Consider the following 17,835-nt stretch of genomic DNA (forward strand, 5'->3'; position numbering starts at 1 on the left):
GAGAAGTGCACTGTTGAAGTTCTGCTGTTGAAATATCGGAATCCTCATACAAAGGACAAGTATTCCAAATGCTCTCCTCATGCTACAATATCTCAATCCGCAGAAGGTTTTGTTGTTTCTTGCTTCTAACCTTTGAAATTTTCCTACAGGCTGGTTTCCTGCAAAATTTGTGGAGGTTCTGGATGAACGAAGTAAAGAGGTGGGTTCAGTCATGAATGGATATGCCAGAATTGAGTACATCAGTCCTTTACCTTTTGTGAATCATTGTTGTATACAGAGAATAGTGGTAATTGTGCCTGCGTACCTCAAAACTAAAATGACAATCACTTCTGACATGCATTCCTGATGATACACTGTTACCTTTTGTCAGACCTGAGACTTGCCACAGATTTGCGTATCTAGAGAATTTGCTGTTGTCCTGATTTTTCTGTGATTATTATGAATTGAGAGAGTGTCTTAGTGTGGGCTGATTGCCTCCATGATCCAGAATCTGTGCACCTTTTGAGACATTGTAGAACAGAGCTTTGTGATAGCTAGAATTGTATGTTGAGTTATGAATGTCACAAACTTTGGGCTGCTTATTCAGTAATGTTTCACAAGTGAATTATGTTTATGAATCTCTGGTAACTCGGCGAGGAACTGTTCGATCCAGTGTGGACAAAAGGGCACTAAACAAAGCATGCCAACCTCAGTTTGCATTGTTTCAATGAAAAATGAGCTGTTTGCAATTTTTAGCGTACATGCTGGCAATCAGCTAGAAAATCTACTCAAATATATTGCTGTGTATAAGGCGGCTGTCGTTGCTGAATTGTCTTGTCAGTTGAGAATCATTGCACACTGGAACAGTCCTGGGTAAAGGAAGTCGAAAGTCAGAATCTCTTGTTTCTGTTCATTGCACAGTCATTGCAATACATCACTATCAGGCCAGGAGAACAGCCCAAATTCAAAAAGGAGGGTCTGAAGAGCAGCATCAAATATATTTAAAAATAAGGTACTACACTGGTGAAGTTATGACACAGGACTACATGTATGCTAAGTAGTGAAAGCACATATGACAACCCCACGACCAACAGAACAAAGTGTGGTGCTGGATGAACACAGCAGGCCAAGCAGCACCTTAGGAGCACAAAAGCTGACGTTTCGGGCCTAGACCCTTCATCAGAGAAGGGGATGGGGAGAGTGTTCTGAAATAAATAGGGAGACAGTGGGAGGCGGACTGAAGACGGATAGAGGAGAAGTTAGGTGGAGAGGAGAGTATAGGTGGGGAGGTAGGGAGGGGATAGGCCTGTCCGGGGAGGACGGACAGGTCAAGGGGGCGAGATGAGGTAGGTAGGCAGGAAATGGAGGTGCGGTTGAGATGGGAGGAGGGGATAAGTGAGAGGAAGAACAGGTTAGGGAGGCGGGGACAAGCTGGGCTGGTTTTGGGATGCAGTGGTGGGGGGGAACGAGCTGGGCTGGTTTTGGGATGCAGTGGGGGGAGGGGAGATCTCTGCCCACAACCAACAGATTGGGTCATAGCCCTGAGATTCTGCCATATCCAGTCATGAATGATGTTGTACAATGAAACTTCAATCAGAAGAAGGCTTCGTGACCTCTGTATGCTCAATGATGACAATCTCCAGCATGTGAAGCTAAAAGATGAGAATAAAGCATTCACACCAATCTCCAGCTAGAAGTATCAAGTGAAGGATCTAACTTGTACTTCTCAAGAGGTGCCAAGGATTAGAAATGCCAGTCTTCAGCCAATTCGACTTGCTCCATGAGGGTTTAAGAAATGGCTAAAGATACTGAATACTGCAAAGCTAACTGGCCCTCATGGCATTTCAGCAATAGAACTGAGGACTTGCACTCCAGGACTAGCTGTACCCCTAGCCAAGCTGTTGCAGTACAGCTACAGCACTGGAATCTACCAAACAATGTGGAAAATTGCCTCAATGGGTCCTAGCCTCAAAACACCCTGTGAAAATAAATGCCTCTGATCTTCAGGCAGCACATTCATATGTGAAAGAAATTCTCTTCTTTCCTCTTCATGACACACCAGGCCGTTGACCAATTTCTGAATTCTGTGACTTCTGGTTAAAGCGGCTTGGACAGCACCTTCCAAGCTTGTGATTTCCACTGCTGATGACAAGGACAGCAAATGCTCCCCTCCAAGTCACACACCGTCTTGACTTAGAGCTGTATAGTCATCTGTCCACTGTCACTGGGTCAAAATCCTGGAATTCCTGACAGGACTGCAGTGGTTCAAAGGAAACTGTCCAGCACCACCTTGAGGGGAATTAGGGATGAGTAATAACTGCTAGGTTACCAATGACCATGTCCCAACAACAAATAAAAAAAGAGCACAGTGTGGAGAGCTTGGTCAGAACAATTAACAGGCTTAGAACAGTGTAACTATAGCTACAGCCCTGCCTAGATGAGGTTAGTGCTCGGAGCACCTGACCTGTGGCAGTTCTTCTATTGTGAGACAATGATTTCCTGCTTTTCAGAAATCATTTTATCTGCCTTGATCTTCATTTGATCCTTGATCTGCACTTCTAGGCTTCTAGCCTCCACTTGGCCCTTGGTCCTCTGATGATAAATAAAAGCAGCAACAGCAGCGGCTGCATTCTCATATGCCACATGTCGGTCAATAGAACAGGGGAGAGGAACACAGAGATCCATCTTAAAGGAGATGAGACCTTCATAGCTGGTCCTAAAGCTCTCTCAATGTCTGTAAATGCCAGGATCATGGAGGCTCAGGCTTTCAAAGCAAACAATTGCTAATATCTGTACCCTCCTAGAATAAGACCTCCTTCTTAGTGGACTATGTTTAATGAATTTTCACTGCCAGTCAAGGTAGTATCATTTGAGGGTGCCAGTGCAGATGCTGTACTGTTCTCTGGGGTTCTGCACCCTCTCTTCTAGCTCGGAGAGACCGTAGACAGTTGAATATCAGAAATCAATTCTGTGAATAGATGGAAAGAGCAACCTTTGAGAGACAAGGTTTTTCTTTTTCACCCATGGGATGTGGCCATCGCTGCTGGCCAGCATTTATTACCCATCCGTAGTTGCCCTTGAGAAGATGGTCATTAGCTGCCTTATAGAGTCATTGATTCTTACAGGACCCTATGGCCCAATGGTCATTAGCTGCCTTATAGAGTCATTGATTCTTACAGGATCCTGTGGCCCAATTCACCTATGCCAATTTGGTATCTTAAACTGAACTAGTCCCTTTGCCTGCATTTGGCCCATATCCCTCTAAACCTTTCCCTTTCTTTTAACTGGCCAAATGTTTTAATTGTGTCCACCTCTACCACTTCCTCTGGCAATTCATCGCATACACACACCACCCTCTGTTTGAAAAAGTTGCCCCTCAGGTCCCTTTTAAATCTTTCCCCTCTCACCTTAAACATAGAACAGTACAGCACAGTACAGACCTTCAGCCTATGATGTGCCGACCTATTTATCCTACTAAGATCAATCTACCCTGCATACCCTACATTTTACTATCTTCCATGTGCCTATCCAAGAGTCGCTTAAAAGCCTCTAAAGTATCTGACTCCACTAACGCTGCCGGCAGCACATTCCACATGCCCACCACTCTCTGTGTGAAGAGCCTACCTCTGAGATCTCCCCATACCTTCCTCCAATCACCTTAAAATTATACCCCTTCGTAATAGTCATTTCTGCCCTGGGAAAAAGTCTCTGACTATCCAGTCTATTCATACCTCTCATCATCTTGTAAACCTCTATCAAGTTGTCTGTCATCCTTCTTCGCTCCAATGCAAAAAACCCTAGCTCCCTCAACATTTCCTCATAAGACCTCCCCTCCAGTCCAGGCAGCATCCTGGTAAATTTCCTCTGGACCCTCTCTAAAGCTCCCACATCTTTCCTATAGTGAGGTGACCAGAACTGAGCATAACATTCCAAGTGTGGTCTAAGCAGAGGTTTACAGAGCTGCAGCATAACCTCACGGCTCTTAAACTCAATTCCCCTGCCGATGAAAGCCAACATACCATCCGCCTACTTTACAACCCTATCAACTTGGGTAACAACTTTGAGGGATCTGTGATATGTACCCCAAGATCCCTCTGTTCCTTCACACTGCCAAGAATCCTGCCATTAACCCTGTATTCTGCATTCAAATTCAACCTTCCAACATGGATCACTTCTCACTTTTTTGGGTTGAATTCCATCTGCCACTTCTTTGCCCAGCTCTGCATCCTGTCACTGTCCCGTTGCAACCTACAACAGCCCTCCACACTGCCCACAACTCCATCAACCTTCGTGTCATCGGCAAACTTACTAACCCCCCCTTCCACTTGCTCATCCAAACCTATGCCTTCTAGTTTCGGACTCCCCTATCCCGGGGAAAATGATCTTGGTAAATTCACCCTAACTATGCCTCATGATATAAAGTTACCTCTATAAGGTCACGCCTCAGCCTCCAACATTTTAGGGATAAAGGCCCATACTATCCAGTTTCTCCTTATAACTCAAACCTTCTAGACCCAAAAGCATCCTTATAATTATTTTCTGTACCTTTTCTAATTTAACAACATCTTTCCTACAGCAGGGCGACCAGAATTGTGCACAGTATTCTGAAAGGGGCCTCACCAATGTTTTTAACATGCCCTCCCAACTGTTGTACTCAATGGTCTTACCAACATAAGCAAGCAAGCCAAATGGTTTCTTCACCATTCTGTCTACCTGCGATGCCACTTCCAAGGAAATATGTACCTGCACCCCTAAGTGTCTCTGTTCTCCTACTCTTACTCCCCCTTTATGCCTCCAAGGGTTCATTTGATCCCAACTATCTATACCTGACGTATGCCTCCTTTTACTTGACTAGACTAGCCTCAATAACTCTAGCCGTCCAGTGTTCTCTATACCTACCAACGATCCCCTTCACACCAACAGGAACATACTGTCTCCGAACTCTGGTTATCTCAGATTTGAAAGCCTCCTACATGCCGGATGTCCCTTTACCTGCGAACAACCTCCTCCAGTCAACTTCAGAAGTTCCTGTCTAATACCTTTAAAACTGAGCTTACTTCAATTTAGAACTTTAACTTTCAGATTTTGCTTATTCTTTTCCACAACTATTTTAAAACTAATAGAATTATGATCACTGGTCCTAAATTTGCCCCATTAACACCTCAGGCACTTTCCATGCCCTATTACCCAAGAAAAGGTCAAGTTTTGCTACAGCTCTACTAAGTACTTCCACATCGCTGCAGTCCACAAGCTACAGGTTGACTGAAAATGCCCTTCAGAAAGGATTTCCAGGATTTTACCCAGTAACAGTGAAGGACTGGCGATTAGTTTCCAAGTCAGGATGGTGAGTAGCTTTGAGGGGAACTTCCAGGTGACAGTGTTACCATGTCTCTGCTTCAAGATGAAAGTGGTCAGTAGTTTGGAAGGTGCTATCTAAGGATCTTTGGTGAATTTCAGTACTGCATCTTGATAATACCCTGGCTCGATTTCACCCTTGGGTGACTGGCTGTGTGGAATTTGCACGTTCTCCCCACGCCTGCATGGGTTTTCTCTGGGTGCTCCGGTTTCCTCCCAAAGACCAAAAATGTACAGGCTAGGTAGATTGGCCATGAAAAATTGCCCAGAGTTGAGGGATGTGTAGATTAGGTGGGTTATAGGAGGATGGGTCTGGGAGGGATGCTGTGAGAGTCAGTGTGGCCGTGTTTGGCCAAAGGGCCTGTTTCCACATGGTAGGGATTGTATGCTCTATGAAATAGTACGCACAGCTGCTACTGAGAATCAGTGGTGAAAGGAGTGGATGCTAGTGGATGTAGTGCCAATCAGGTGGGCTGCTTTGTCCTAGATGGTGTCATGCTTCTTGAGTTTTGAAGGAGCTGTACTTATCCAGTTAAATGAAAAATATTCCATCACACTCCTGACTTGTGCCTTGTTGATTGTGGACAGGCTTTGGGAGTCAGGAGGTGAGTTACTCACTGCAGTATTCATAGAGTCATAGAATCCCTATGGTGTGGAAACAGGCCCTTCAGCCCAACAAGTCCATACCAACCCTTGGAGCAGCCCACCCAGACCCATCCCCTTATAATCCACCTAAGCTACACATCCCTGAATACTACGGACAATTTAGCATGGCCAAACCACCTACCCTGCACAGAGAACATAGAACATAGAAAAGTACAGCACAGTACAGGCCCTTTGGCCCACGATGTTGTGCCGTGGAATAATCCTAATATCTTGGACTGTGGGAGGAAACCAGAGCACCTGGAGGAAACCCACACAGACATGGGGAGAACTCCACACAGTCACCTGAGGGTGAAATTGAACCTGGGCCCCTGGCTCTGTGAGGCAGCAATGCTAACCATTGAGCCACCATGCCGCCCCTACCTTCCTAGCTTCTGACCTGCTCTGTAGCCACTGTGTTAATGTGATCAGTGGTAACCCCCCAAGATGTAGATAGTGCAGGTTTCAGCAATGGTAACACCATTGAATGTCAAGGGGCACTGGTCAGATCATCTCATATTGGCGATAATCATTGCACGTGTGGCGTGGATGTTTCTTGCCACTTGTCACCCCAAGCCTGGTGATTGTCCAGATTTGTTCCATTTCAACATGTACAGTACCTGAGAATCGCAAATGAATGCCGAATGTTGTACAATCATCAGCAAACATCCTACCCCGGACCTCATGATGGAGGGAAGGCCATTGATGAAGCAGCTGAAGATGGTTGGGCTTGGTACACTACCCTGAAGAACCTCTACAGAGCCATCCTGGAGCTAAGATGACTAACTTTGTGTTTTTGTGTGGAACCTGAGGAGATTGGAGAGATATTAAATGAATATTTTGTCCTGTGGAAAAGGAACTGGAGCCTAAGAACTCAGGAAAATAAATATTGGTGTTTTAAAAGCAGTTCACATTACAGAAGAGGAATTGCTGGAGGTCTTAGAAATTGTGAAGCTGGATAAATCTCCAAGATCTGATTTAGTGTATCCCAGGACATTATGGGAAGTTAGGGAACAAATTGAGAGGCCTCTTGCAGAAATATTTGTATCAGCTGTAATTATGGGTGATGTGCTGATGACTGGAGAGTGGCTGATGTTGTGCCTTTGTTTAAGAAGGATGTAGGAAAAGCCTGGGAATTATAGACCTGAGAGTCTGACTTCAGTGGTGAGTAATTTGTGGGAAGTGATTCTAAAAGATAGAATTTATATGCATTTGGAGAGGCAGGGAATGATCAGGGATAGTCAGCATAGTTTTCTGCGAGGGAAATCATGTCTCACAAACTTGTTTGAATTTTTTGAGGGAGTAACCAAGAAGATTGATGAGGAAAAAGCGGTAGACATTATTTACTCCGACTTTAGTAAAGCATTTGACAAGGTTCGAGATGGTAGATTAATTAGTTAAGTTAGATCACATGGGATTCAGGGTGAACTTGGCAATTGGATACAAACAAAAATAATTGGGTTAAAAGCAGGAGACAGAGTGTGATGGTGGAGGGTTGTTTTTCAAACTGAAGGCTTGTGGCCAAGGTATTCCACGGAGATTGGTGCTGGGTCCACATTTGTTTGTCATTTATATAAATGATTCAGATGAGAATATAGAAGGCATGGTTAGTAAGTATGGGGATGACACCAAAGTTGATGGTATAGTGGACAGTGAAGAAGATTATCTCAGATTACAAAGCGATCTTGATCAATTGGGTCAATGGGCTGAAGAGTGGCAGATGGAGTTTAATTTGGATAATGTAAGGTATTGCATTTTGGCAAAACAAAAACGGGCAGGACTTAAATAATTAAAAGTAGGGCCTTGGATAGTGTTGTAGAACAGAGACACCTCGGAGTTCAGGCACCTAGTTCTTCGAAGTTTATGTCATATATCGATAGGGTGATGAAGAAAGTGTTTAACATACTTGCCATCATTGCTCAAACATTTCAGTTTAGGAGTTGGGAAACCATGTTGGGGTCATACAGGACTTTGGTGAGGCCTCTTCTGGAATACTGTGTCCAGTTTGGTCACCCTGTTATAGGAAGGATATTTTTAATTTGAAGAGGGTTCAGAAGAGATTTACCAGAATGTTGCTGAGAATGGAGGGTTTGAGCTAGAGGGCGAGGCTGGACTGGCTGGGAATTTTTTTCACTGGTGCATAGGAAGTTGAGGAGTGATCTTACAAGGGTTTATAAAATCATGAGGGGTATAGATAAGGTGAAGGCGTATTTTCTCTACAGAGGCTAGTTCAAGACTGGGGGCATTTTTTTAAGGTAATAGGAGAAAAATTTTAAAAAGACACGGGGCAATTTTTTTTACACATATTGCTTCGTTTGTGAATGAACTTACAGAAAAAGTGTTGGATTTGAGTACAGTTACAACATTTAAAAGACATTTAAATAAGTAAATCAGTAAGAAATGTTTGGAGCAATCTGGGCCAAGCACAGGCAGGTGGGATTAACTTGGAATAATGGTAAGCGTAAAGGGTCTATTTCCATGCTCTGTGATTCAATGACCTCCAGCAACCATATCCGTCTTCTGTGTGACAGGTATGACTCCAACATGTGGAGAGTTTTCCCCCAACACTCATTGATTCCAGCTTTGCAGGGCACTTGCTGCATGATAGCACTATTGATGACACCACCTATTATTTTACTGATGATCAAGAGTACCCTGACTGGGAGGAAATTGTTGGGTTAAATTTGTCCTCCTTTTCATGTTACAGGACATGCCTAGGCAATTTTCCACATTGCCAGATTGGTCCACATTGCCAGATTGGTGCCATAGTTATAACTGTACTGAAAGAGTTTGGCTTGGGGAGCAACAGGTTCTGGGGCACAGGTCTTCAGTAGTATTGCCAAAATGTTGTCAGGTCTCATAGCCTTTGCACTATCCAGTGTCTCCAACTGTTTCTTGACATCAGGTGCAGTGAATCATATTAGCTGAAGAATGGTATCTGTAATGCTGGGGACCACCAGAAGAGGCTGAAATGGATCATCCACTTGGTACTTCTGATTGATAAATGCTGCAAATGATTCAGCCTTGACTCTTGATGCGTTGAGCTCTTCCATACTAAGGTTGGAAATGTTTATAGAGTCTCCTCCACCAGTGAGTTGTTTAATTGTCTACCAGTATTCATGACTGGATGTGGCAAAACTGCAAAGCTTAGATCTGATATGTTGGCTGTGTAATTGCTTAGCTTTATAAATTGCTGCTTATGCTGTTTGACACACAAGTAGTCCTGTTTGATAACTTAAGGTTGATGTCTAATTTTTAGATATGTTCGGTGCTATTCCTGGCATGAAGTCCTGCACTTTCCATTGGTGCGAGGTGACACAATGGTGAGGTTAGGTTCAAACATTCAGGTGCTGAGAGAGAGACATGTGGATCTAAAAAAAACGAATTGTTGGAGCATCTCAGCAAGACTGACAGCATCTGTAGAGGGACAAACAGACTAATATTTCGAGTCTGATAAGACTTGTTATGCTCCAGATTGATCAATGCGTAATAATAAAATTCCATACAACATGCTAGGTAGACACATCCCTTATTTACCTGACATTAACAGCTTCGCTCTGAAAGATTTTCTTTCCTGTATGCTTATGGTGTAATTTATATTTTGGTTGACAGTACTCAATGGCTGGAGATGATTCAGTAACAGAAGCAGTAACAGACCTGGTCCGAGGATCACTCTGCCCAGCACTTAAGGCAATATTTGAACAGGGTTTGAAGAAACCATCAATCCTAGGTGGTCCTTGCCATCCTTGGCTTTTTATTGAAGAGGTAAAGAGGTTGACTGTGGATTCTGAAAAACATTTGTATGTTTGAAATATTTCTCAGTTTTTGTACATAAATTATTTGTGGTGTGCCTCTCAACAGTTTTTCTCCTTTTGCTTTTCATTCCCCAATTCCCTATACTCCTTTCCACAATACTGTTTCTCCTCTCTCTATGTCTATCCCCTTTCTCTTTTCTCCCCTTTTCATCTTTGCTTTAACTGACTCTTGACCCTCTCCCGCTCACTTCCTCTCTCCACAACTTTTCTTTTTGCATTCACTGTACTGTCACTTTCTCTACCTTCTATCCCCATTCTCCTGTGTCCCTTTCCCCATTTCTGCCATTCTTTTTTATCCTTTCACCCACTTGGCAACACTTCTCTCTTTCCCCTTCCCCTTTTTCCCTTTTCTCTTTTATTTTTCACTCCTCTTGCTTTGTTCTCGCTTCCCTTGTTACTCTACTTCATGAATTATTGCTCATCCTTTATTTCACAGGCTGCTGGAAAGGAAGTGGAACGAGACTTTGACTCTGTATATTCTCGACTAGTGCTGTGTAAAACATACAGGTACATTTTACTCTTTCTTACCAGTTGGAATAGCGTAGAGGTACCTATATTCTGCATCTTTCATGAGAATGTTTAATAGAGATTGTGCAGAGAGAGCTTTGCTTTCACTTGAAATGAGTAGAGGGAAGTTTCAGTTTAAAAGTGTAGAGAGAGCTTGACTTTGTATCTAACATTGTGCTGACCCTATCCTGGGAATGTTTGATGGGGACAAGTGAAGACAGTACTACCTTTAGTTTGGAAGTCTAAAGACAGTTTTATTTTAGTTTAGAAGAGTAGAGAGAGCTCTACTTCCAGTTGATAAGAGTAGTGGGAGCACTGCTTTCAGTTTAGCAGAGTAGGGAGACATTTACTTTAATTTTGAAAGAGAAAGATTTATTCTGTTTCTAACCCCATGCTATACAAGTCATGGGAGTATTCAATGGGTACAATGTAGAGGCAACTTTACTTTCCATTGAAAAGAATAGAGGGAGCTTTTTTTAATTTTCTTGTAGAACACAGGTGTCACTGGCTGGCTAACATTTATTGCCCATGCCTGTTTGGTGAGCTGTCAGCTTGCATCACTCCAGTTTATGTGCTTTACTGTGTGACTAATCACAAGTAATAAAGCACTGTACCTGCTCAGGGACTGATGGGCACTGTGTAGAGCATTCACCCACCATCTATCACAACAAGAACTTTTTCGATTTGACAGTGTGAAATGAAAGCAATTTATACAATCTGGTGCCTCGTGGACTTGAGTGTTTCAGTTGACCTGCTGCTTTATTATTAATAATTATTATTAATTATTAACTTATTATTAAGGAAAATCCCAAAGTGTTTTATATACATATAAGGAGCAAGAGGGTTTCGAGGTAAAAGGTAGGATCATTTAAGGTAAAAAAGGGAATTTATGTGTGGAGCCAAAGGACATGGTGGATGGTTAGGGTTCTCACCACGTAAAGGGCCTGCCATTAACAGTATAATTTACACCTAAATTTGATCCACCAAAATGCATCACCTCGCATTAAACTCCATCTGCCTTTTCTGTGCCCAAGTCGCTAATCTATCTATAGCCTGTCGTATCCTTTCAGAATTGTTGGCACTATCACCAACTCCACCAATCTTCGTGTCATCTGCAAAATTGCTAATCAAACCGCCCACTTTTTCCTCACAACAGAGGACCTAAGACTGATCCCCATGGAACACACATTTCAGAATGCCTCCATTCTGAAAAACACCTTTCCACCGCTACCCTCCGTCTTCTATGACCTAGCTAGCCCACCCTGAATCCCATGTGACTTTAGTTTTCATACCAATCTGGCATGTGAGACTTTATCAAATGCCAAAATCTCATATAAACTACATCCACAACTCTTCCCTTCTCAATTATCTTTGTCAACTCTTCAAAAAATTCGGTCAGGTTGATGATATGTGACCTTCCCCATACGAAACCATGCTGCCTGTCACTAACCAGCCCATTTCCTTCCAAATGTGCATATATCCTGTCCCTCAGTATCTTTTCCAAGAGCTTCCCCACCACAGATGTCAGACCCACCAGCCTTTAATTTCCTGGATTATCCCTGCTTCCTAAAAAGAACAAAAAAGAAGTATGGCCTGTTCCTGTGCTGTACTTCTCTTTTGTTCTTTTTGTGAGTCTCAGGAGGGATATGTTGATATTCTAGGGCATGTCAATGTAAAGAAGCAGGTGCTGATTGTTTTGAAAAGCATTAGATACTTAACTCCCAGGACCAGATGGGATCTATCCCAGAATGCTAAGGGAGGCAGGTGAGGAAATTGCTGGGCCTTGTGTGAAATCTTTGCTTCCTCTTTAGTCTCGGGAGAGGTCTCAAAGGACTGGAGAATGGCCTACATTGTTCCTTTGCTTAAGAAAGGCAATAGGCATAATCCAGGAAATTACAGGCTGGTGAGTTTTATGTAGTGGCAGGGAAATTATTGGAGAAGATTCTTAGGGATAGAATTTACTCACATTTGGAAAAATGTGCATCTATTAATGATAGGCAGCATGACTTTTGTGCAGGGAACGTTGCATCCCATAAACTCTCAGCTTTTTGAGAAAGTGACAAAGATGGTTATGAGGACAAGGTAGTAGATGTTGTCTGTATGGACTTTAGCAAGGCCTTTGACAAAGTTCATTGTGGCAGGCTGAGCTGGTAAGGTGGATAAAAACTGGGTTAGTCATAGAAGACGAACAGTAGCGGTGGAAGAAAGTTTTTCAGACCAGAGATCTGTGACCAATGCTGTTTCGCGGGGATCAGTACTGAAACTCCTGTTGTTTGTAATATATATAAATGATTTAAAGTAAACGTAGGTGGCCTGATTAGTAAGTTTGTGGATGATACAAAGATTGGGGTAGCTGCAGATTGTGAGACTTGCCAAAGAATACAATAGCATATAGCAAGGCTGGACCCTTGGGCAGAGAAATGGCATTCAGACAAATGGAAGGTGATGCATTTTGGGAGCTCTATTGCAGGAGGGAAATATACAGTAAATGACAGAACCGTCAGTAGCATCAACATACAGAGGGATCTAGGCATACAGGTCCACAGTTTCCTGAAAGTGGTAACACAAATGGCGGTCAAGAAGGCATATTGAATGTTTGCCTTCAATGGTTGGAACGTAAGAGTATAAACATTGGCAAGTTATGTTGCTGTATAGTCATGCTCTGTACAACCTTTGTACGACCCTATTTGGAATATTGCATAGTCTGGTTACCACACTAACAGGGATATGGAAGATTTGAAACAGTACACAAAAGTTTTACCAGGATGTTTCCTGTTTGGGGGGGTATTAGCTGTGAGGAGAGCTTGGACAAACTTGGTTTGTTTTCACTTGAACATTGTCAGCCAAGGGGGAAGACGATATGTGATAGTCAGCAATATGTTTCCTTGACCATGTTTAACCTGAAGCCATGGGACATCATGGAGTCCAGAGTTAATGATGAAGACTCCCAAGGAATTCCTTCCGACAGTGTCCTAATGTGGTGCCATCTCTGCTGGGTCTGTCCTGCCAGTGGAGATACTGATATGGTGTCTGGGGCATTACCTTTTTTTTCTTTATTCATTCATGGGATAAGGGTGTTGCTGCCCATCCCTAATTGCCCAGATGGCAGTTAGGAGTCAACCACATTTCTGTGGGTCTGGAGTCACATGTTGGCCAGACCGGGTAAGGATGGCAGTTTCCTTCCCTAAAGGACTTCCCTACCAGTTTTCCACCTGTAAGATATAGAACATAGAACAGTACAGCACAGAACCGGCCCTTCAGCCCACGATGTTGTGCTAACCATTGATCCTCATGTATGCACCCTCAAATTTCTTTGACCATATGCATGTCCAGCAGTCTCTTAAATGTCCCCAATGACCTTGCTTCCACAACTGCTGCTGGCAATGCATTCCATGCTCTCACAACTCTCTTTGTAAAGAACCCGCCTCTGACATCCCCTCTATACTTTCCTCCAACCAGCTTAAAACTATGACCCCTCATGTTAACCTTTTCTGCCCTGGGAAATAGTCTCTGGCTATCAACTGTATCTATGCCTCTCATTATCTTGTATACCTCAATTAGGTCCCCTCTCCTCCTCCTTTTCTCCAGTGAAAAAAGTCCGAGCTCAGTCAACCTCTCTTCATAAGATAAGCCCTCCAGTCCAGGCAGCATCCTGGTAAGCCTCCTCTGAACCCTCTCCAAAGCATCCACATCTTTCCTATAATAGGGCGACCAGAACTGGACGCAGTATTCCAAGTGCGGTCTAACCAAAGTTTTATAGAGCTGCAACAAGATCTCACGACTCTTAAACTCGATCCCCCTGCTAATGAAAGCCAAAACACCATATGCTTTCTTAACAACCCTGTCCACTTGGGTGGCCATTTTAAGGGATCTATGTATCTGCACACCAAGATCCCTCTGTTCCTCCACATTGCCAAGAATCCTATCCTTAATCCTGTACTCAGCTTTCAAATTCGACCTTCCAAAATGCATCACCTCGCATTTATCTAGGTTGAACTCCATCTGCCACCTCTCAGCCCATCTCTGCATCCTGTCAATGTCCCGCTGCATTCTACTGTCAACGACACCTCCAACCTTTGTGTCGCCTGCAAACTTGCTGACCCATCCTTCAATCCCCTCATCCAAGTCATTAATAAAAATTACAAACAGTAGAGGCCCAAGGACAGAGCCCTGTGGAACACCACTCACCACTGACTTCCAGGCAGAATATTTCCCTTCTACTACCACTCGCTGTCTTCTGTTGGCCAGCTAATTCTGTATCCAGACAGCTAAGTCCCCCTGTATCCCATTCCTCCTGACCTTCTGAATGAGCCTACCATGGGGAACCTTATCAAATGCCTTGCTGAAGTCCATATACACCACATCCACAGCTCGACCCTCATCAACCTTTCTAGTCACATCCTCAAAGAACTCGATAAGGTTTGTGAGGCATGACCTGCCCCTCACAAAGCCGTGTTGACTGCATTTAATCAAGCCATGCTCTTCCAGATGGTCATAAATCCTATCCCTCAGAATTCTTTCTAGCACCTCGCAGACGACAGACGTGAGACTTACTGGTCTGTAATTGCCGGGGATTTCCCTATTTCCTTTCTTGAAGAGAGGAATTACATTTGCCTCTCTCCAGTCCTCAGGTGCAACTCCAGTGGAGAGCGAGGATGCAAAGATCTTCGCGAGTGGCGAAGCAATTGCATTTCTCGTTTCCCAAAGCAGCCGAGTCTATGAGCATGACTGTGTCAGGCTGCTGCTTGACCAGTTTGTGAGATAGCTGTCCCAATTTTGGCATTAGCCCCCAGATTTCAGTAAGTTGGACTTTACAGGGTCTACATGGCTGTTTCTGCCATTGACTTTTCTTGTGCCTAGGTCAATGGCAGGTGGTCCTTCAAGTTTCATTTCTTTTTTGAGACTTCATAGTGATTGATATGACTGTGTGGCTTGCTAGGCTATTTCAGAGAGCAGTTGAGAATCATCCACGTTGCTGTGGGCCTGGAGTCATATATAAGCCAGACCAGTTGAAGATGACAAATTTCCTTTCCTGAAGAACATTAGTGAGCCAGACGGGTATTTTCTAAAAATCGACAATGGTTTCATGACATCAGTGGATTCTTAATTCCAACTATTTTTTATTGAATTCAAATTCCACTATCTGCAATAGTGGGATTCGAACCCCAGAACATTAGCTGAGTCTCTAGATTAAAAATCTAGTGATAATATCACTAGGACTTTGCTTCTCCATGTGTCAATAGATTGTGTCATTAGAGATAACAAGGTGTAGAGCTGGATGAATACAACAGGCCAAGCAGCATCAGAGGAGCAGGAAGGCTGACATTTTGGGCCTCGACCCTTCTTTTTATTCTTTTCATTCGTTTAGGGAATGTGGGCATTGCTAGTCAAGTTGACATTGTTGCCCATCCCTAATTGTCCTTAAAATTTTGATGGTGAGCTGCTACCTTGAATCGTTGCAATCCATATGATATAGATACACCCAAAGTGCTATTAACAGAAAGTTCTAGGAGCATTTGCAAATGACGATAGAAGTGCTAAGTGTAATTATATCTATTACATCTTTTTACGATTTCCATACAAGAGAATGAGCCCATGGAAATTGGCACAGCCTACTTATCCTGAAACATTGATTCATACTTTTAAAAGGAAAATGGTAACACAATAATCGTGGACTCCTAATCCAGAACACCAGGGCCGTGTTCTGGAGACATTGGTCGATTTCCATCCTGGCAGATAATGAAGTCTGAATTCAGTTAATTTCTGGAGTGAAATCTAGTCTAATGGTGACCATGTCACCACTGTTGACAATGATAAAATCCCTTTTATTCATTCAGTCATAGGATGTGGACATTGCTGCCAGGATGGCCATTTACTGTCTACCTTTAACTGCTCTTGAAAAGGTGATGAGCTGCCTTCTTAAACTGCTGCAGTCCATTGTGAGTGGCTTTGAAGAGAACTTACAGATGTTGGTCTTCCCATACACCTGGATTTCTTTGTCAGTTTGGAAAGTGCAGTCTAAGCAGCCTTAGTGAATTTCTGCAGTGCTTCTTATAGATGGTACACACTGTTGCATCAGTGATGGAGGGAGTGGATGTTTTTGAATGTAATGCCAATCAAGTGAGCGGCTTTGACATGAATGGTGTCGAGCTACTTGGTTGTTAATGTAGCTGCACTCACCAAGCAAATGGAAAGTATTCCATCACACTCCTGACTTGTCCTCCTAGATAAAGCAACAAATCAAATTGCAGATGCTGGAAATCTGACACAAAAACAGAAATTGCTGGAGAAACTCAGCAGGTCTGGCAGCATCTGTGGAGAGAAAGCAAAGTCAATGTTTCAGGTCCAACCTGGCCTTTCATCAGTTCTGTCAGGTAGACACATTTGACGAGGTACCTCATGGTGGATTGGTCCAATGCATTTGACAAGGTTCCCTCACAGTTGACTGGTCCGGACATTAAGTCATATGGGATCCACAGTGAGTTGGTAAGTTTAATGCAAATTGGCTTGGCCCCAAGAAGTCAGAGAGTAGTTGTGGTGTTCTGCAAGTATCAGTGCTGAGACCTCTGTTGTTTGTAACATATATAAATGATTTGATGAAAATGTAGATGATCTGATTATAAAATTTGCAGATAACACAGAAATTGGTGGAGTTGTGCACAGTGAAGAGGCCAATAAAAGATACAAGAGGATACAGATTGATTGGAAAGTTGCGTGGAGAAGTGGCAGATGGATTTTAACCCAGACAAATGTGATGTGGTGCGTTTTGGGAGGTCAGATGCGAGAAGAAAATATACTGTAAATGACAGGACCATTGGGATCACTGATACACAGAATGATCTTGGAGAACAAGTGGATAAGGTGGTAAAGAAGGCGTACAGCATGCTTGCCTTCAACAGCTGGGCCATTGGGTGTAAAAGTTGGCAAGTCATTTTGCAGCCGTATAAAACTTTCGTTCGGCCAGGTTTGGAGTATTGGAGTGTTTATTGCCGCATTATAGAAAGAATGTGGTGGCTTTGGAGAGGGTACAAGAGAGGTTTACCAGGATGTTGCCTGGATTGAAGTGCATTAGCCATAAGGAGAAGTTGGATAAACATAGATTGTTTTCACTGGAGATTCAGAGGCTGAAGAGAAGTGTTAGAAGTATATAAAACTATGAAAGGAACAGCTAGGTTGGATAATCACAGTCTTTTTTCCCAGAGTGAAACGTCAAATGCCAGAGGACATACTTTTAAGGTAAGAGGGGTAAAGTTTAAAGGACATGTGCGAGGCAGTTTTTTTATGCAGAGGGTGTTAGGTGCCAGGGGAGATGGTGGATGCAGATATGATAGCAACTCTTAAGAGTCTTTTGGACAGACACATGAACAAGGAGAAAATACAGGGATATGGACCCTGTGCAGGCAAATGACATGAGTTTAGAATGGCATCATGATCGGCATGGACATGGTGGGCCAAAGGTCCTGTTCCACTGCTTTACTGTATAACATAATTTTGTGTTTTTAACTGTCATTCCAGTTTACAAACCCTCAAAATTTGT

General features: G+C 43.2%; 1 protein-coding gene across 2 annotated transcripts in view; it reads left to right on the top strand.

The window, feature by feature from the left end:
• The window catches only part of sgsm3 (small G protein signaling modulator 3), a 195,703-nt gene that overhangs the window by 139,511 nt on the left and 38,357 nt on the right, over nucleotides 1–17,835 (top strand). For both annotated transcript variants that reach the window (XM_048521343.2, XM_048521344.2), the window contains exons 16-18: nucleotides 150–199; nucleotides 9,589–9,741; nucleotides 10,228–10,298. In XM_048521343.2, coding sequence (XP_048377300.1) covers nucleotides 150–199; nucleotides 9,589–9,741; nucleotides 10,228–10,298 — 274 coding nt within the window. The remainder of the gene's footprint in view (nucleotides 1–149; nucleotides 200–9,588; nucleotides 9,742–10,227; nucleotides 10,299–17,835) is intronic.

This window comes from Stegostoma tigrinum, chromosome 38 (assembly GCF_030684315.1).
Source record: "Stegostoma tigrinum isolate sSteTig4 chromosome 38, sSteTig4.hap1, whole genome shotgun sequence".
NCBI classification, from domain to species: domain Eukaryota; kingdom Metazoa; phylum Chordata; class Chondrichthyes; order Orectolobiformes; family Stegostomatidae; genus Stegostoma; species Stegostoma tigrinum.